At 44.4% G+C, this 22,043-nt stretch overlaps 1 protein-coding gene across 1 annotated transcript in view; it reads right to left on the bottom strand.

Annotated features, from left to right (window-relative positions):
- The window catches only part of DLGAP3 (DLG associated protein 3), an 87,159-nt gene that overhangs the window by 53,044 nt on the left and 12,072 nt on the right, over positions 1-22,043 (bottom strand). Inside the window, exons 2-3 of the mRNA XM_030218462.1 lie at positions 5,260-5,465; positions 525-591 (exon numbers count right to left, since the gene is read on the bottom strand). Of these exons, the coding sequence (XP_030074322.1) occupies positions 525-591; positions 5,260-5,465 (273 nt within the window). The remainder of the gene's footprint in view (positions 1-524; positions 592-5,259; positions 5,466-22,043) is intronic.

The raw sequence follows: 22,043 nt of genomic DNA, 5'->3' as shown, positions 1-22,043 counted from the left end.
AATCAGAGCGCGTTTCGCTGACAACAGCCAGCTAAGCCCGCTTTGATTGGCTGAAGAGACCAGGAAGAGGAGCCTAATCTAAAGGGACGTCCCGATTCTCCGACTCAGGTACCGAAGGACTAGAGAATGCAAGTGAGCTACAAAGAGTAGCTCATTTGCATTCCCTATCGTTGCTGCATTCCCGTTCCCTACTGATTCGCTATGGAATCGGTAGGGAACGGGAATTACCAATGTCTTTAATGCATCTGGGCCTTAGAGAGAGCGCAGGGTGGCAGATAGGGTGGGACAAGATTTCTGGGCATCAGAGCAGTTGAAAATTAAGCAAAAAGGAGGATGTGTAAAGGAATTGAGGAAGGATCAGCCCTTGTCTACTGCAGGAAGAGGGGCAGGGTTACTGGATATCTCCTGCAGTGATGGCAGCTTATGCATTACAGTTCATGCACTGGGAAACTGTGCTCTGGGATGGATTCTTAGGAGCAGCCCATAGAAGCAGTGGGAGGGGGGGTCTGCAGATGGAGACGTACCTGACTGGAGGCCAGGGGGTGTCTGTAGCCTGGTCCCCGAGGATGGATTTTGGGTGGAGTGCAGCAGCTGGGACAGTTACAGATATGTGAATCTGAATAGCGCTTACAGGAAAACCTGAGGAGAAATGTAACCCAAGAAATTATTTTCAAAACAAGCAAATCTCTTTACTTCCAGGAATATCTGAATGCATTAGAAGAGACAACACAAAGGCAGAATACATATTTGAGCACCCAATATTGAAAAGCAGTTAAGCGGTCGGCCGCTGCTGGTGGCCCATAAGTGCTTTGTCTGAAAAATAACCAACGCTTATACGGCTCCATAAGCCACTGTGCATGTGGAAAAGGCATTTGCTTAAATTGCACAGTGCTATGTCCATGTTTAGGGACAAGATACCATGAATGTATTGATATGTGGCCACATGCAGCCACTCCAGGTGATGGAGTCTGAGCGAGCAGGGGAACTGTTATGACTGACATACATACTTTATAACATACACAGGTACACAGGTAACCCCCTCATTCTGGCAGAGGTCACCTAATCGTAAATTTATTTATTTTCAGCAAGAGGCGACTATGTGGTTTACATTTTCTGTTACAGGTACTTTGCACCGTCCCTAATGGGCTGATAATCTAAAGTTCTATATTGAATCTGAGGCCCTTGCAGATCAGCAACGCGGCTATGCCGGAGAAGAGGACCTCTGCTGGCGGGGGTTGGGGACCCTACTACTACTACTACTACTATTTAGCATTTTTATAGCGCTACAAGGCGTACGCAGCGCTGCACAAACATAGAAGAAAGACAGTCCCTGCTCAAAGAGCTATGTAATAAAAGTGAGCCAAGTATAGGACAATCAAGCCATTGTGACATCACTGATGAGGTTGGCTCTTATTGGTGGACTGAGGCATTATGACATCACAATATTAGCTCTGGTTACAAGAGACTACTACTACTACTATTTAGCATTTCTATAGCGCTACAAGGCATACGCAGCGCTGCACCAACATAGAAGAAAGACAGTCCCTGCTCAAAGAGCTTACAATCTAATAGACAAAAAACCCCCACCAGCAAAGGTACCCGACAGCGGTGGTGGCAGGGGAGGGTTGGCGGAGGGAGGTGGGGTCAAAGAGGTTGGCGGCGGGGGGGCCAGGTCCAAATCTATGGGGGCCCATGCCCCCATGGCCCCACGTAGCTACGCCTCTGGTTCTGGGAGTCAATTTTGCAAAGGTCCAATGGCACCTGTGTCACTTTGGAAAAAAGCAGATGCCTCGCTGGACTTTTCACACGGACATCGTGTTAGAAAACTCAGGTCCTATTTAGCCAAAATTAACAGTTGCACATTAGACAGAATTTGGGCACTTGGGAGGGGTGGGGGGGGGGGGGGAAGAACTAAAGGTTATTCTGAAAACAGCAAACTTCAGCTGCTTTCCACCTGATTCGATTTGATTTATCAACTTTATACCCCTTAACGCAACCAAAATTTTTAAGCAGTTTTCAAAATGAACAATAACAGCATTACAATATTAATATATATAAAAGAGAGAAACATAATGAAACAATGATTAAACAGAATTATTCTCATCAAAAATCCAATCCATGGCGCTACTTAAAAAGCCAAGTTTTCAAGGCTTTCCGAAAAGGCAGACACCCAATTCAATTGGTAGTGTATCCCCTAGAAAGATCCGGCATAACAGAGAACTCAGTCTAACAATGCTTAAAAGGAAGCGGCTGAATCAGACACTTTGAGAAGAACAGAAGGTTTGTTGAGGCAGATGGTCCCGTAGATGGTCTGAAAGTACAGACAGCAGAATAACTTTAAATGCTAAGTTATCTCTTTACAGTAACGCAGGTATTTTCAGTATGCTGAAAATTAGCATAAAGTAGCCACATGGGGGGAGGGGGAGGTGGCCCTTGGGGGATGCAGACAGATTGCAGGGCCTAATTTGCCTAAGTCAGGAGGGGCAGGAACCAGGGTTTGTGTGTGAAAACCAGTCACTGAATGGTAGGACTGGCCCCGAGCCATTCAGTTTCTCTGCATTTGCCATCCTGCTAAATACGGACTCCAATTTATTATTTAAAGCCATTTGTATTCTGCCAATATTTTCAAAGTCTCAGCAGATCGGAATAATAATCAGAGGAAATAATAAGGCAAATATGACAATACTTTACGTAATCATTACAATAAAACAACCCCCAGACATTTTGAGAGAAAAAGATTGATAAGCCTCCTGAAAACAATCCATTTTGTCCTTTGACCACTGTCCTGAACAAAAATGCGAGCGACTTCCATTAAGTGTGGTCGATTCTCCAGTTCTGTGTCAGTAGCAATAAAGCCTTTCATGACTCAGGCCCTCTAAATCCATTGCTTCCTCTTTGTGCTTTCCTATCAATGTTCTCTGATCTATTTGATTGTAAGCTCTTTGAGCAGGGACTGTCTTTCTTCTATGTTTGTGCAGCACTGCGTACGCCTTGTAGCCAGTGTTGCCAGGTGGAAAATTTTTTTCCCACCCAATGCAGCACAAAACCCGCCCAAAACCCGCCCAAACTCAAACCCCACCCCTGACACCCCCACCCCCACGTCATCACCCCCGCCCCCGCCGTCATTAACCCCGCCCCCGCAGTCACCGGCCCCGCCTCCCCATCACCGGCCCCGCCTCCCACGTCATCGGCCCCGCCTCCTACGTCACTAACCCCGCCCAAAAACGTCACTAACCCCACCCCCCGCGGCCGAAAAAGCCGCACAAAAAACCGCCCGGAAGCCCAAAAAACCGCAACCCGCCACGGGCAAAAATTTCCCGCGGCGGGTCGCGGAAAACCACCCAATTGGGCGGTAAAACCGCCCACCTGGCAACACTGCTTGTAGCGCTATAGAAATGCTAAATAGTAGTAGTAGTAGTCTCTTGTAACCAGAGCTAATATTGTGATGTCATAATGCCTCAGCCACCAATAAGAGCCAACCTCATCAGTGATGTCACAATGGCTTGATTGTCCTATACTTGGCTCACTTTTATTACATAGCTCTTTGAGCAGGGACTGTCTTTCTTCTATGTTTGTGCAGCACTGCGTACGCCTTGTAGCGCTATAGAAATGCTAAATAGTAGTAGTAGTAGTAATTTGATGCAAACTTTTTCGGGATAGGGGATAATTTTCAAACTATGTTAGCGCAAAAGCTCTTCTCCTGGGTAAAATGGCCTGACTGAACATTTCCTTCTGAAATATAGGGGTTGCAGATTGTGTAGAGCTTTGTCTGTATCAAAAAAGAGCTCGAGAGGGTAAATAGCTTGATCTAGGCACTGTTTTGTCCTACTCGTCTACCCGTACACATTGCAGACTCAAAGTACTCAGCCTCTCATGAAGCAGGGGCGGACAGAGTGCTCTGCCCCCCCCCCACCATGTTGCTGCTGCTGCCGCACACCCCCCCCCCATGCTGCTACTACCATCACCAGTGCCCCCGCCCCTGCCATAATGCCTCCTCCCACCGTGTTGCCACTGTCCCCCCCTCCCACCTTGAAGGGCCCTGGTGGTCTAGTAGCAGTGGTTTGAACGGGGGCAGGAAATAAATCCCCCTCTTTCCTGCCCACCCGCTGCTTCTACTCTGCCCAGCACAGAGTCGTGTTTACAAAATGGCTGCCGAGACTTCCCACAGTAGTCTCGCCTCTCGCAAGGCTACCGCGGGAGTCTGGGCAGCCATTTTGTAAACACAGCGGTGCAACCAAGGAGAATAGCGGCAGCAGCCACTAGAGCAGCAGGGCCCCCGTGGGGGCTGTTGTGTGTGGCAGTGGGGCAACCGGGCAGAGCCTCTGGGCCCTCGGGCACTGCCCGGTTGCCCAAACAGACAGTCCACCCCTGTCATGAAGTGCATGAAAAGCAAACAGTTTGGGTCATCTGCCTTTGATAATTTGTGTGAATAGATGCATTAAATGGGAATATTTTTATTTTTTGTTACATTTGTACCCCGTGCTTTCCCACTCATGGCAGGCTCAATGTGGCTTACATGGGGCAATGGAGGGTTAAGTGACTTGCCCAGAGTCACAAGGAGCTGCCTGTGCCTGAAGTGGGAATCTAACCCAGTTCCCCAGGACCAAAGTCCACCACCCTAACCACTAGGCCACTCCTCCACTGTTGCTACTATTTGAGATTCTACATGGAATGTTGCTATTCCACTAGCAACATTCCATGTAGAAGTCGGCCCTTGCAGATCACCAATGTGGCCGCACAGGCTTCTGCTTCTGTGAGTCTGACGTCCTGCACGTACGTGCAGGACGTCAGACTCACAGAAACAGAAGCCTGCGCAGCCTTCTACATGGAATGTTGCTAGTGGAATAGCAACATTCCATGTAGAATCTCCAATAGTAGCAACATTCCATGTAGAATCTGCAATAGTATCTATTTTATTTTTGTTACATTTGTACCCTGCGCTTTCCCACTCATGGCAGGCTCAATGCGGCTTACATGGGGCAATGGAGGGTTAAGTGACTTGCCCAGACTCACAAGGAGCTGCCTGTGCCTGAAGTGGGAATCAAACTCAGTTCCCCAGGACCAAAGTCCACCACTCTAACCACTAGGCCACTCCTCCACTGTGCACCTGTTCAAATTATTTAAAAAAAACTACACCAGCTATAAAACCAGAGACAGAAAAACCCAATGAGAGAGAGGAAAACAGATTAAGCAGAGAAATAGAAGAGATACTGCAGCCAGAGAGATTCACACAGTTGGACAGACAGGTCAATCCCTTACTTAGTGTGGGGCTGGTCCACGCTGGAGGACCGGCGGTAGCCGTCTCGGCGGGAGGCTCCTTTGGATGAGATCTTGACGCTGGTGTCTGAGTCTCCGCTGTCGTCGTCCCCCATGGCTTTGATATAGCTGCCGCTGCGCATCCTCCGGCAGGGTATTTCCCCTTCCTTTCCTGACCCCGGGTATCCGCCCCACTCGTCCTGTGGAACCTGTAGAAGAAAAAAGCAAGAGTTCATCCCAGAGAAAAGCCTGCCCAGAGTGTAACCTAGAATGGACACTGTGACAATTAGTGAGCAAGCCTATAAAGTGAGTTTTAACATTTCTGCACCAAATAGAGGTGAAAATGATTAGAATAATGGTCCAGGTTCCCCTACTACTACTACTACTACTACTACTATTTAGCATTTTATAGCGCTACAAAGCGTATGCAGCGCTGCACAAACATAGAAGAAAGACAGTCCCTGCTCAAAGAGCTTACAATCTAATAGACAAAAAATAAAGCAAGTAAATCAATTAATGTGTAGAGGAAAGAGGAGAGGAGGGCAGGTGGGGGGCGAGTGGTTACAAGTCAAAAGCAATGTTAAAGAGGTGGGCTTTCAATCTAGATTTAAAGATGGTCAAGGATGGGGCAAGACGTAGGGGCTCAAGCTCCCCCTAAATGCTGTTCTGTAAATATGTGTATATCTTGACGTAGCGTGTGTTTATAAGTTCATGGGTGAGACTCCCACTTGTACCACTGCTTCTTATGTAACAGAAGTGTAAATTGTGTTGTACGAATATTTGTGCTTCCATTTCTATAACTACCTGTAAACAGTGTTCTAAAGGAGAATGAAAATCACTGTGTTTCTGTGGTTAACTTCAGAGTTAAATGCCTAAAATACTTTCATTTTTAAAATTGCAGCCTGGTAGCCTTTGACTAGAAAAGCTTGATGTCCTATTAAACATTATCCAGTTAGAAGCCGAAAGGGGTTGTAGGAGCCCCCTAAAGGTTTGTGCAGTGGTCTAAGAAACTACGGAACTGGGTTCCAATCCCACTGTAGCACCTTGTCACTTTGGTCAAGTCACTTAACCCTCCATTGTCCCAGGTACAAAAGCTTAGATTGTAACATGTAAAACTCCTTTGGTTGTAGCATAGCAAATGCATGACCCTTACCCTTAATTGGTTAGTAGCAATTTTCAGCTGCTATCTGGTATTAAATTTAGCCATTTAAGTAGGAGTGCAAAAATACCAGTCTCGAGTTAAACAGCTAACTTATCCACTGAAATTTAGATCTGTACATTCAATGGTTTTACTTTTTTTTATGCTTTTAAATCATACAATTCAAGGATAAACACTTGACCCGGAAAAGTGTTATAACAAACAAATTAATAAAGAATAATGTATTTATAGCATATATAATAACACTCAAGTCCACTTTATATTTGGATTCCAAGGTCGCTAAATTAGGAGGAATTTAAGGAAACCAATTTAAAGGCAATTACACCTAGGAAAAAAAAACAGGAAACAAAAGATGTTAAATGGGAAGGTTCCATGAACACATATTTAACCATATTGTACCTAACGATACATTTGCAAGGAAATCTTAGATAGAATGTGCCGCCTACCGCAAAACAGCAGGTTTCAGGAACAAAAATTGCTTGCGCGGTCTCTGAGTGTGGTTCTACTTACTACTACTACTTAACATTTCTAGAGCGCTACTAGGGTTACGCAGTGCTGTACAATTTAACAAAGAGAGACAGTCCCTGCTCAAAGAGCTTACAATCTAATAGATAAGAGTGAGACAAATATAGGACAATCAAGCCATTGTGACATCACTGATGAGGTTGGCTCTTAGGCATTGGTGGAATGAGGCATTATGACATCACAATCTCAGCTCTGGATACCAGAGACTGAAACTCTTCACACTAAGGGGGGAAGTGGGCCAAGTATAGGACAGTCGAGCCATTGTGACATCACTGATGAGGTTGGCTCTTAGGCATTGGTGGAATGAGGCATTATGACATCACAATCTCAGCTCTGGATACCAGAGACTGAAACTCTTCACACTAAGGGGGGAAGTGGGCCAAGTATAGGACAGTCGAGCCATTGTGACATCACTGATGAGGTTGGCTCTTAGGCATTGGTGGAATGAGGCATTATGACATCACAATCTCAGCTCTGGATACCAGAGACTGAAACTCTTCACACTAAGGGGGGAAGTGGGCCAAGTATAGGACAGTCGAGCCATTGTGACATCACTGATGAGGTTGGCTCTTAGACATTGGTGGAATGAGGCATTATGACATCACAATCTCAGCTCTGGATACCAGAGACTGAAACTCTTCACACTAAGGGGGGAAGTGGGCCAAGTATAGGACAGTCGAGCCATTGTGACATCACTGATGAGGTTGGCTCTTAGGCATTGGTGGAATGAGGCATTATGACATCACAATCTCAGCTCTGGATACCAGAGACTGAAACTCTTCACACTAAGGGGGGAAGTGGGCCAAGTATAGGACAGTCGAGCCATTGTGACATCACTGATGAGGTTGGCTCTTAGGCATTGGTGGAATGAGGCATTATGACATCACAATCTCAGCTCTGGATACCAGAGACTGAAACTCTTCACACTAAGGGGGGAAGTGGGCCAAGTATAGGACAGTCGAGCCATTGTGACATCACTGATGAGGTTGGCTCTTAGACATTGGTGGAATGAGGCATTATGACATCACAATCTCAGCTCTGGTTAAATCACTGCTATATGTAATACTACTACTACTACTACTACTTAACATTTCTAGAGCGCTACTAGGGTTACGCAGCGCTGTACAATTCAACGAATAAGGACGGTCCCTGCTCAGAAGAGCTTACAATCTAAAGGACGAAATGTCAAGTTGGGGTAGATGAGATTTCCTGAGAAGAGATGAAGTGATTAGGTGCCGAAGGCGACATTGAAGAGGTGGGCTTTGAGCAATGATTTGAAGATGGGCAGGGAGGGGGCCCGGCATATGGGCTCAGGGAGTTTGTTCCAAGCGTGGGGTGAGGCGAGGCAGAAAGGGCGAAGCCTAGAGTTGGCGGTGGTGGAGAAGGGTACTGAGAGGAGGGATTTGTCTTGAGAGTGGAGGTTACGGGTAGGGACGTAAGGGGAGATGAGGGTAGAGAGGTAAGGAGGGGCTGCAGATCGAGTGCATTTGTAGGTGAGTAGGAGAAGCTTGAACTGTATTCGGTATCTGATCGGAAGCCAGTGAAGTGACTTGAGGAGAGGGGTGATATGAGTGTATCGGTCAAGGCGGAAGATAAGACTTAAACTTATGGGACAGTTAAATATGTGGCATAAAGATAAGCAGGCTGGTTGAACGTTGCTTCCGATGTAGATAACTGCAGATAAAGATCACTTGGCCCCTCTATTCTGCTTAAATTCATCTGATTACAGAGTCCCTTCCTCAAAGAGCTTACATAGGTCAAGCTCATGGTGGCAGAAGTCACGTATATTTTTATGCATGCACTTTGATAAGTGAGAGCACTAAGCTAAGGGCACCGTGTCCCCTGCACCTGAGCATTTGAAAATAGAGCGGAACTGAAAGCGAAGTCCAGGGCTGAGACATGTTTTTTTTTTTTTAACCTAGCTAAAAGTCTGTGCACTGTGGAACTTTTAGCAGGAGAATACAGAAGAATTTACAGCCCTGCCAGGTCTACTCCGCTAAATTACTCTTCACCCGAGTCAGGGGCTTTAAAAATGGTTCCGGAACATACTTGCAAAAGAGCCACAGTTCAGCTCTCTGCACTAATAATTCTTGGCAATCAGGAGTGAGTCTGGGTAAATGAGCACATTTTGTCTGTAAACTGGAGGTTCTTATAAAAGCAACGAGGTCACAGGTTTGGTATTTGGCGCCAGCGTTTCTTTCGATTACATAAGTACATAAGTGTTGCCATACTGGGACAGACCAAAGGTCCATCAAGCCCAGCATCCTGTTTCCAACAGTGGCCAATCCAGGTCACAAATGTCTGGAAAGATCCCAAAAAAGAACAAAATATTTTATGCTGCTTATCCCAGAAATAGTGGATTTTCCCCAAGTCCAATTTCCTTTAGGAAGCCAGCCAAACCTTTTTTAAACTCTGCTAAGCTAACCACCTTTGTTCAGAGTTGTTCTGCCAGTGTAATTGGGGCAAGTCACTTTCTCTAAACTGGTGTCAATTGTGCATGTTTTACAGAACAGTATCTAGGTGCGTGACTGGCGCCACTAATTGACAATTATACGCACGAGTGCTAGACGCCGTTCTGTTGCATATGTGCTGACATTGCTTAGCACATTAAGTGTGACTCTTGAATACATGTGTAACATATAGACTTACTCTACATTACTACTACTACTCCCACTTATCACTTCTATAGCGCTACAAGGCATACGCAGCGCTGTACACCATACATGAAAAGACAGTCCCTGCTCAAAGAGCTCGCAAACTAAAAATGGAATGTTGCTAGTGGAATAGCAACATTCCATGTAGAATCTCAAATAGTAGCAACAGAATCTCCAATAGTAGCAACATTCCATGTAGAATCTCAAATAGTAGCAACATTCCAGAATCTCAAATAGTAACAACATCCCATGTTCCACTGCACTAACCACTAGGCTACTCCTCCACTAGCAACATTCCATCTAGAAGCCTGCCCTTGCAGATCAGCATTGCGGCCGCACAGGCTTCTGTTTCTGTGAGTCTGACGTCCTGCACGCGCAGACTCACAGAAACAGAAGCCTGCGCGGCCGCGTTGCTGATCTGCAAGGGCAGGCTTCTACATTACTACTTATCACTTCTATAGCGCTACAAGGCATACACAGCGCTGTACACCATACACAAAAAGACAGTCCCTGCTCAAAGAGCTTACAATCTAAATAGGACAGGTAAACAGACAGAACAAGTAAGAGGTAGGGGAATTAAAGAGGAGGGGATAGACGGGTACAGGCAAGTGAGTAGTGGTTAGGAGTAAAAAACAGAGTTAAAGAGGTGGGCTTTTAGCCTGGATTTGAAAACGGCAAGAGACGGGACTAGACGTACAGGCTCGGGAAGTCTATTCCAGGTGTGAGGTACTGCGAGGTAACAGGAACGGAGTCTGGAGTTAGCAGTAAAGGTGAAGGGGACAGACAAGAGAGATTTATCCACAGAACGGAGTACTCGAGAGGGGGCGTAGGGAGAGACAAGAGTGGAGAGGTGCTGGGGAGCGGTAGAGTGAAGGCACTTATAAGTCAATAAGTCTCAGGTACCCGCCTATGTGCTCAGCCCTTTGGGGTGGCGACATTTTGGGGATATTCCTTTCCAGAACACTAACCTAATCGGCTACATGTACACCTATATTTTAGGCTTCAGCTCTAATACCAGCTATACATTTGGTGTAAGTCCTGGAGGTACCCATGTAATTTATACTAATTCTATAAGTCCCTTGAGCCGTATGATTGGTTAAGCGGACAACAAATGCTTAGATTAGATTAAGGAAGTCCCACCCAGCCTCCGCCTATGTCTATGACTCCCTTAAAATATGCACTGTGCAAGATATGCAGATTAGGGCTTAGGTGGACTTTCGGCATTTACACGCATACATATTCTAAACATTTGCATATGTAATCAGCGCATCAATGTTAGCGGCCACTATATTGAATTACCTGAACACGTAGCACCATACAGAGCTGCCGACATCCTGCAGCAATAGAAAAATGCTGCCCCAAATACCTCTGTGTATTTCCTTTGAAATATACTGTATCAGATGACAGAAGCACAATTTAAGACGAGCCAAACTGTTCAGACTGTACATTTGGAAGGCGAAGGTAAGGGGAAGTCATTTTCTCTTCACATTGGCCAAGAGGAGACACTGCCCTGCCAAACATACCCAAGAATCGAAAACACAGAACAGCAGATTGACTCTTATTAGTCATTTTACCAGACTCACCGCTGCCAAGAGAATACAGATATTAAGAAAGTACAGTGCCAGCAGAAGGAATTTGTTTTATTTCCTCACAAAACATGACAGTTTTAACCTGGGGGAATTGTTGACCTTGGAGCGTCTCATGCACAGAGCCATAAGCAATCATTTCTTTTAAGGATTCCCTTACGTGCTTTCCTTAGGATTCCAGAATCTTGCTATTGTTTGGGGTTCCACATGGAATGTCACTACTCTTTCAGATTCTGCATGGAATCTTGTCACTCTTTAGGATTCCAGAATCTTGCTGTTCTTTGGGGTTCTACATGGAATGTTGCTACTCTTTGAGATTCTGCATGGAATCTTGTCACTCTTTTGGATTCCAGAATTTTGCTATTCTTTGGGGTTCTCCATGGAATGTTGCTACTCTTTGAGATTCTGCACAGAAGTTTATCAGTCTTTAGGATTCCAGAATTTTGCTATTCTTTGGGGTTCTACATGGAATGTTGCTACTCTTAGAGATTCTGCATGGAATCTTGTCACTCTTTTGGATTCCAGAATTTTGCTATTCTTTGGGGTTCTACATGGAATGTTGCTACTCTTAGAGATTCTGCATGGAATCTTGTCACTCTTTAGGATTCCAGAATCTTGCTATTGTTTGGGGTTCCACATGGAATGTCACTACTCTTTCAGATTCTGCATGGAATTTTGTCACTCTTTAGGATTCCAGAATCTTGCTATTCTTTGGGGTTCACTCTTTAGGATTCCAGAATCTTGCTATTCTTTGGGGTTCTACATGGAATGTTGCTACTCTTAGAGATTCTGCATGGAATCTTGTCACTCTTTTGGATTCCAGAATTTTGCTGTTCTTTGGGGTTCTACATGGAATGTTGCTACTCTTAGAGATTCTGCATGGAATCTTGTCACTCTTTTGGATTCCAGAATTTTGCTGTTCTTTGGGGTTCTACATGGAATGTTGCTACTCTTTGAGATTCTGCATGGAATCTTGTCACTCTTTAGGATTCCAGAATTTTGCTATTCTTTGGGGTTCTACATGGAATGTTACTACTCTTAGAGATTCTGCATGGAATCTTGTCACTCTTTAGGATTCCAGAATCTTGCTATTCTTTGGGGTTCTACATGGAATGTTGCCACGATTTGGGTTTCTGCCAGGTACTTGTGACCTGGCTTGGCCACTATTTGGAAAACAGGATACTGGGCAAGATAGATCATTGGTTTGACCCAGTATGACTACTCTTATGTTAGGATTTTTTCTTACAGATTCCTTTTGGCGGCTTCAGCATCCCAGAAAAGGAGAAAGGAAGGTATTACGTGGTCTCCATGTACTTGACCCTTAAACCCACATCCAGCCTCTTCCTTCACTTCTGTGCTCCTTCCCCCTTCCCACAGAGAGAGTTGCAATACGCTCATATACCCCTGGATTCTAGAAATGCGCCCAAAGTTGTGCACAAATAAATCAGAGAATGAGTCATTAACAATCAATAATTAGCTGTTAACAAACATTACTGACGTTAATTGGTACTAATTTGCATTTGCGTGCAGATCTGTCTGCGCGTGATTTCTGTAGAGATCTGAACCCAATTCCTCTCACAAGGCAAAAGGGGGCCATGGGAGGGGCACAGACGGGTCCAGAGGCATTCACAAAAGATGCACGAATTCCGGGGATCTGCGTCCAACTTGCGCAGTGGGATTTAAAGTCCTCAAACCCCAAATTGCGCATGCGAATCCCAGTTAGGCAGCATTTTTTTTATAAAGGGCCCTCATTCCAGAGCAGCCTTTACAGAATAGCACTGGAGTGATGATTTTTCAGCACCATTTACTGAATCCAGAGCATAGCGTTGAAGCGAAGCCAATCTTCAGGGGTAAAGGCAGAGGAAAGAGGATGCCAAGCAGAGGAGCCACCACAGGAATCATCCTGACGCTGATGAGCAAAGAGTCAATAAAACCTGGTACCAGCTGTGCAAGGAAAAGCCCCCCCCCCCCTCTTTCCAGAAGATGACTTAAGGTCAGTCGTTCATGGAAAATGTGAGGGGGAGGGGGAAGAATCCACATGCATGCAAGAAGCAGTGTGCTGCAGATTCTGCAAATGCTGATGGACCAAAGAGTGCTGCTCATTAATGGACCAGCTTGTAAGTGAGCGTATTAATTCTTGGCCAGCCCTGCCTCTCGTTCCGTAAATAAGCTTGTCTTCAGGCTTCCCAGCATGCAGAAAACATATTCACTCTGAAATAGAAGCACATTCACTTCCCAAACTGCAGCCAGCTCTTTGCTAATCCTTAATGTACAGCAGTGCTTGTCAATCTTTTTGTGGCCGTGAATCCATGATCATGGCCAAATAAAACTGTGTGACCCCCCCCCCCCCAAGAGGTGTAGAATAATGATGCACTTAGGGAGAGCCCATCTAGGTCATGACCCCAGATGTGGGTCCTGGTACACAGTTTGGGAAGCTCTGATGTACAGGGTCTTTTCTTTTCTTTTCAAGATATGTAAAGTCTCCCTAAAATGCAATGCAAGTCACACCTAGAGCAATTTTCAGAAGAAGGAGTTAGATGATTAGATCAGAGGGAGTGAAAATTGCCCCATGAAAAAAAAACAACAACCTTGTTTTGGTAGCTGTGTTTTACCCACTGAATGGTGGACATTTTGGGAAGCGAGGTTGGGTTGGGAGAGTAAACGATCCACAATTTTCAAAAGCATTTCTGCAGGTGGAAATGGGCTTTTATAACACTGCCTGCTTGATATATGGGTACATTTATAAGTATGTGTTTTGTGTGCATTTACAGTAACTTTATCTGGACAGAAGGGGGGGTCAGGCTGGTTGTCTTAAGATTGTTGTTTTGCTTAGAAAATTGATGTAACTTGCACACAGACTCACTGGCTGCTTTATGGGGCTAATTCTGTACTGGATCTGAACAAATAGAACAGTGTCTATGAGCTCCAGTGGGCTCTTATAAAGGAGGAACAGAACCACAGCACCAAGTTTCAAGTGATAAGGGTGAGGGAGAATACACAGAGCAGGAATGGGACTGGCACTGGGGACTAACTTAAAAAATAACAGCCACCATTGGTTTACCTGCTGGCTGTGGAGGTCAAATAAAACATCACCACAATCCCGATACAGAGGGGCACAAATATACAGGGGGGGGGGGGGCAGTGAGTGCCAGTACTATCCAGACAGCAGTAATATCTGGATAGTGGTCTGAATACCATCACTCTCCAAGTAGTTGCCAGCTTCACCCTCCTTCTGTCCAAGCACCATCCCTGCACAATCTGGATAGTGCTGAGGAAAAATTCAGCAGCATTGTCTAGATAAATGGCTCTCAATGTCAACCCATAATGGCACATCCACGCACCCAATTCTAGCTGCCTCGGAGCACACATGAATATGTGCATCTACTTTCCCCGGGATAATTTTATAAAAGGTACATAAAGGGATGTGTTTCCTCTATGAACCAGGCATAGCATATTCACCTATGTGCCTTTCCAGCCTAGGCACCCTGTTAACAAAATTAGGAGGAGAAGGGAAAGAGATTTGATCTTCTGCCTTTCTGTAGTTACAATCAAATTTACATATTATGTACAGGTACTTATTTGTACCTGGGGTAATGGAGGGTTAAGTGACTTGCCCAGAGTTACAGGAAGCTGCAGTGGGAACTGAACCCAGTTCCCCAGGATCAAAGTCCGCTGCACTAACCACTAGGCTACTCCACCACTAGCAACAGTCCATGTAGAATCTCAAATAGTAGCAAGGAATCCTGTTCCGAGGGAATGAATCCTCAGAAGCTTAGCTGAGATTAGGTGGCAGAGCCGGTGGTGGGAGGCGGGGATATTGCTGGGCAGACTTATACGGTCTGTGCCAGAGCCAGTGGTTGGGAGGCAGGGATAGTGCTGGGCAGACTTATACGGTCTGTGCCCTGAAAATGACAGATACAAATCAAGGTAAGGTATACACAAAAAGTAGCACATATGAGTTTATCTTGTTGGGCAGACTGGATGGACCGTGCAGGTCTTTTTCTGCCGTCATCTACTATGTTACTATTCCATGTTCCACTGCACTAACCACTAGGCTACTCCTCCACTAGCAACATTCCATGAAGAATCTCAAATAGTCGCAACATTCCATGTAGAATCTCAAATAGGGAAATGGACTTGATATACTGTCTTTCTGTGGTTTTTGCAACTACATTCAAAGTGGTTTACATAGTATATACAGCTACTTATTTGTACCTGGGACAATGGAGGGTTAAGTGACTTGCACAGACTCACAAGGAGCTGTAGTGGGAATCAAAGCCAGTTCCCCTGGATCAAAGTCTGCTGCACTAACCACTAGGCTACTCCTCCAGTCATTCCACCAATAAGAGCCAACCTCATCAGTGATGTCACAGTGGCTTGATTGCCCGATACTTGGCTCACTTCTGATATTGTGATGTCACATAAGGAAAAGGGAAATGGGACTTGATATACCACCTTTCTGAGGTTTTTGCAACTATATTCAAAGTGTTTTACATATATTCAGGTACTTATTTTGTACCAGGGGCAATGGAGGGTTAAGTGACTTGCACAGAGTTACAGGAAGCTGCAGTGGGAACTGAACCCAGATCCCCAGGATCAAAGTCCACTGCACTAACCACTAGGCTACTCCTCCACTCATTCCACCAATAAGAGCCAACCTCATCAGTGATGTCACAATGGCTTGACTGCCCGATACTTGGCTCACTTCTGATATTGTGATGTCATAAGGGAAAGGGAAATGGGACGATATACCGTCTTTCTGAAGTTTTTGCAACTACATTCAAAGTGTTTTACATATATTCAGGTACTTATTTTGTACCAGGGGCAATGGAGGGTTAAGTGACTTGGCCAGAGTCACAAGGAGCTGCAGTGGGAATCGAAGCCAGTTCCCCTGGATCAAAGGCTGCTGCGCTAACCGTTAGGCTACTCCTCTGCTCCAATTATGGCCAAAACCATAAAATATATGCCCATAATCCCAGCCACAGAACCAGTAGGGCACAAAGCACACAGGTACTTCTGTTCCCACATAACGTATTTGTTTGCCAAGGTGTAAAAATCACCGCAACACTTGAACACAGAACCTGGCTTGGCTGGAAACAAAACATTGCCTTCCTGCAGCATTTCTGATCACTTATTACACTGTATAGAGATGCAAGGCATGAACACATCTTCACACATACTGCCATATGCTGCCCGTGACGAATCCAGGGGTTGTTGAGCATTTTATAAAGGCAGAAAAGGCCCTTATTTATTTTATTGATTTATTTATTAGGATTTATTTGCCGCCTTCTTGAAGGAATTCACTCAGGGGCCCTTTTACAAAGGAGTGCTAGCGAGTTTTAGTGCATGCGTTAAATATGTGCGCACTAATCGCTAGAAATGCCCATATATTCCTATGAACAGTATGCACCAAATATTATTACTATTGAAGGGAGCTCACAGTCAAAAAATTCAATTTATGCTCTGCTTCATCAAATTCAACTTGATATTCATAAGGTCAATTGAGTCAAGGCATCATAGTAGGATCTATCAGATCAGCGTATATATTCCTAGGGGCATCTCCAGCGTTTAGCACACGCTAATCATTAGTGAGCACTACAAATGCCTTTGTAAAAGACCCCCTCAAGGTGTACAGCAAGAATAAGTCAAACATAAGCAATAGACAATTACAGCAGTAGAAATATCCAAACAGCAATACAAAGTATAGCATAGTATACTACTTACGTCAACGCAATACACAATAAAACATTTTAATTGATAGCATAGGGTCTAAGCAAAGATAGGGATGGGACGACTTTCCTATAAGGAAAGGCTAAAGCGGCTGGGGCTCTTCAGCTTGGAGAAAAGGCGGCTGAGGGGTGATATGATAAAGGTCTATAAAATAATGAGTGGAGTGGAAAAGATAGATGTGGAGCATCTGTTTACACTTTCCAAAAATACTAGGACAAGGGGGCATGCGATGAAGATGGAGTGCAGTAATTTTAAAACAAATAAGAGAAATGGTTTCTTTACTCAGCACGTAATTCGACTCTGGAATTCGTTGCCGGAGAATGTGGTTAAGGCGGTTAGCTTAGTAGAGTTTAAGAAAAGTTTGGACGGCTTCCTGAAGGAAAAGGCCACAGAATTTTATTAAATGGACATAGGGAAAATTCCACTATTCCTGGGACAAGCAGTACAAAATGCTTTGCTCCGTGGATCTTGTCGGGTGATTGTAACCTGGATGGGCCACTGTCGGAGACAGGGTGCTGGGCTAGATGGGCCTTTGGTCTGACCCAGTATAGCAATGCTTATGTCTTATAGATAGATAACACAGAGTAACAGCAGTAAGAAAATAAGGGGATTCATTTAAGAAAGTTGCAGACGAGGTCGGAAAGGTGCTTGAATATGATCTCAACTAGGGTAGGAGTGGATAAACATTCCCTGCTCTAGTACGTGTAGCCGGTGTCATCTGCATGCGTTGCCTCTAGTTTATAGATAGCCCCTCCCCAAAAAGCTGCCACCTAAATTTACACCAGTTGCGCTTGGTGATGTGAAGGTTTGCACTGGGGTTGGGACAGAAGTGATCCCTTTGACCCACATGGCAAGATCAGTCACTTATTTGGCATTCTGCATTTGAATGTATTTTGTTGGACTATTGTACTAAAATGTCTTTATACGAGAACTTTGCGCCACCAATGAAATGCTATACAGGTGACACAGCTGAACAAATCATTCACCATTCTTATTTTGCATTCTTAAGCCCTGCCTGTCCCATTGTCCTTTCCCAGGCACTGTTATCTTTTCCAACTGGGGCATTTAGATCGCTCCTAAATATCAGGATGTCATGTTTCGGGACTGGGTTGATGGTGTCTTGTAGCAGCAGTAGAAACTGTCCTTACAGAGGATTTCTGGGTTTCAGGAGCCTTTTCTACGAAAGTATATTGTACAAAAATATGAGCAAATATCAATACGCTTTATACCTGGACCTACTACTGGTCCTCAGAAGTGGAAAACTTTGGATCTCTTTCTATTACCTATGGCTTAGCTGTTGACCAATGTTTGTACTCAGCTTAATGTATACCATTGTATTGTAGTATAGTACATGTTGTTTTTTTTTGGGGGGGGGGGGGGGTTCTTTCTGATTGATTGATGTATTATTGAAAATTCAATAAAAACATTTGAAATAATAGAAACTGTCCTTCTCGACAACTCTCTAAACACACAAGACAGTTCTGATTCGTGCAGCTTAAGGAAGACTCCTGCATGTCAAGTGGCCAGATAAAGGTTAAAACCGAAGCGATAAGAAAGATGACGAAACAGCCACCAGCAACGGTGACTTAGATGGTTTGAGGCACCTACAAAGAATGGACGTACAGTTCACACCAAGGCAAGCCATAAACTGGAAACCAGAAGGAAGCACTTACTGCTCAGAAGACATAATAATATTAATAATTGCACCAAAAGTCTAATGCAGTGGTTCTCAGCCAGTGTGTTGGGCCAAAAGGTGGGAGGTGTATAGTCAGCAAGCCTGTGCTTTCCTTAATAACCATTTGTGTCTGCAAGCTGGGGAGAGCAGAGATTCCGAGAGGCCGGTTCTTGAATTCTACTACTATTACTACTAATTAACATTTCTATAGCGCTACAAGGCATACGCAGCGCTGTACAACAAACATAAAAAAGACAGTCCCTGCTCAGAGAGCTTACAATCTAGAAAAATAATTCCTTCTAAATGGTTCTTTATTTCTGCTTCCTGAAACCTCAATAATAACTGCTACCACCAGCCCCAGAATGAAATGTTGCAAGTCTGCTGTCCGTAGATTCTGATTGCTACAAAGTTTCTGAATGCATATTTGCAGGGATTTTACAGCTTCACAGTATCTGGCAGCGGATGGATTTTGTGTTGCTGTTACTGAAGTGACACCAGAATTTGAATATATATTTGTTTTGTATATTTGTTTTGGGACTGATGTGTTACATACAATTTTTTTAATAACATAGTAACATAGTAGATGACGGCAGAAAAAGACCTGCACGGTCCATCCAGTCTGCCCAACAAGATAACTCATATTTGCTGCTTTTTGTGTATACCCTACTTTGATTTGTACCTTTGCTCTTCAGGCGACAGATCATATAAGTCTGCCCAGCACTATCCCCGCCTCCCAACCACCAGTCCCGCCTCCCAACCACCAACTCTGGCACAGACCGTATAAGTCTGCCCAGCCCTATCCCCGCCTCCCAACCACCAGCCCCGCCTCCCGATCTTGACTAAGGGATTGATTTGGTATGCAAATTTACACTAAATTTATTGTCACCAATGAAATATTTAGGAGGGGTTTTTTTTATGTTTAGCTGTTAATTTTAGTGTTCAGTGTGTCACACGCATGAATATTGTCCATCAGGTGTGTCACGACAGTAGAGGGCTGAGAACCACTGGTCTAATGTGAAACGTTTGATGACAAGAGTTCTGCACGCACACTGCACTTTACGCAGAATTAACATCATTGCAGATATAATTTGTGGCCGATGATGAATTTACTTGGCCTGCTAGTGAGCTGATTGGCTCTGGTGACCACTGTTCACGCCTCTTCCACAGATTCTGATGCGCACCCTTGTTTCTTTTATGTTTCAACATCTTATGAATTGCAGCAGTCATAAAAGTATGCACGATGGCATGAACACGAGTAATTTTACTGGGCGTGGCAAGGGCAGACTCGTGAAATGTGCACATTGATTATAAGACGCATTAATTCACATAGGTATTCACATACTCTACGTGTGGACATTCCCACCTCTCAAGCAGGAGTCATTTCTGCTTCTTTAGTCTAGGTGTGATTGCTGCAGGATTTGCACCAGTGTTTTATAAAATCACGTGGGTAATTGTTATAAGGAATCCTAATAAATAAAGGAGCCAGTTAGACTTAGACATCGCTTAAATGCCAGTATTCAATGGTGTGTACTTTGTAGCTGAGGGTCATATGGGTGGGGCAACAGTGGGACCCAGATTTAGACACATGGGGCCGATATTCAAAGGAGAGGCTCCTGCCCGGTTAAAATCATCTGTGTGGGGCTATCTAGGGATATTCTGCAGCACTTATTGGGATACAGCCACTGAATATCCTGTATATATGTAAACCGCTTTGAATGTAGTTGCAAAATATCACAGAAAGGCGGTATATCAAGTCCCATTTCCCTTTCCCTATTTGAGATTCTACATAGAATGTTGCTACTATTTGAGATTCTGTTGCTACTATTTGAGATTCTACATGGAATGTTGCTAGTGGAGGAGCAGCCTAGTGGTTAGTGCAGTGGACTCTGATTCTGGGGAACTGGGTTCGATTCCCATTGCAGCTCCTTGTGACTCTGGGCAAGTCACTTAACCCTCCATTGCCCCTGGTACAAAATAAGTACCTGAATGTAAACTGCTTTGAATGTAGTTGCAAAATACCACAGAAAGGTGGTATATCAAGTCCCATTTTCCCTTCCCTTCCCCTCTCTAATCACCTAAACTGAAATCAGCTATGTTGGGGGTGGAATAGGGGCACAGTCAGTAGTCAAGGGGCCGATATTCAGCACTTAACCGGATAAGGTAACTGGACAAACTGGACCATAAAACAACATCTTACCTTTATCTGGTTTTCCCTGCTCGGTTAAGGGCGGAATATTAGCTTAATCAGGTAAGTGCCAGTGGTAGATACCTGGATATTCAATGCCGATGCCTGGATATAACTCGGCATTGAATCTTCGGGAATAAAGCAGGTGGCAGCAGCTAAAGAATCGCTCATTGCCACTGGCTGAATAGCTGTAAAATATCATCCGTGTGCATTTCACGCTCAATCTAGACCCAAGAATGTACACCAGTTCTACAGCACCAGCAAGAGCTCATGCCCAACATCTAGACATGTATTTATTTATTTGGATTTTGGTCACATCTTTTTCAGTAGTAGCTCAAGGTGAGTTACATTCAGGTACTCTGGATATTTTTCTGTCCCAGGAGGGTTCACAATCTAAGTTTGTACCTGAGGCAATGGAGGGTTAAGTGACTTGCCCAAGATCACAAGGAGCTCTAACCACTAGACCACTCCTGCACCCCAAAGAATCTTGTTACTCTTTGGGGTTCTACATGGAATGTTGCTACACTTTGAAATTCTGCATGGAATCTTGTTATTCTTTAGAATTCTAGAATCTTAATTATTTAGATTTTGCTCACACCTTTTTCAGTGGTAGCTCAAGGTGAGTTACATTCAGGTACTCTGGATATTTCTCTGTCCCAGGAGGGTTCACAATCTAAGTTTGTACCTGAGGCAATGGAGGGTTAAGTGACTTGCCCAAGATCACAAGGAGCTCTAACCACTAGACCACTCCTGCACCCCAAAGAATCTTGTTACTCTTTGGGGTTCTACATGGAATGTTGCTACACTTTGAAATTCTGCATGGAATCTTGTTATTCTTTAGAATTCTAGAATCTTTAATTATTTAGATTTTGCTCACACCTTTTTCAGTGGTAGCTCAAGGTGAGTTACATTCAGGTACTCTGGATATTTCTCTGTCCCAGGAGGGTTCACAATCTAAGTTTGTACCTGAGGCAATGGAGGGTTAAGTGACTTGCCCAAGATCACAAGGAGCTCTAACCACTAGACCACTCCTGCACCCCAAAGAATCTTGTTACTCTTTGGGGTTCTACATGGAATGTTGCTACACTTTGAAATTCTGCATGGAATCTTGTTATTCTTTAGAATTCTAGAATCTTTAATTATTTAGATTTTGCTCACACCTTTTTCAGTGGTAGCTCAAGGTGAGTTACATTCAGGTACTCTGGATATTTCTCTGTCCCAGGAGGGTTCACAATCTAAGTTTGTACCTGAGGCAATGGAGGGTTAAGTGACT

The sequence above is a fragment of the Microcaecilia unicolor genome, chromosome 11 (assembly GCF_901765095.1).
Source record: "Microcaecilia unicolor chromosome 11, aMicUni1.1, whole genome shotgun sequence".
Lineage (NCBI taxonomy): Eukaryota > Metazoa > Chordata > Amphibia > Gymnophiona > Siphonopidae > Microcaecilia > Microcaecilia unicolor.
This window is presented reverse-complemented; position numbering and strand designations above follow the sequence as displayed.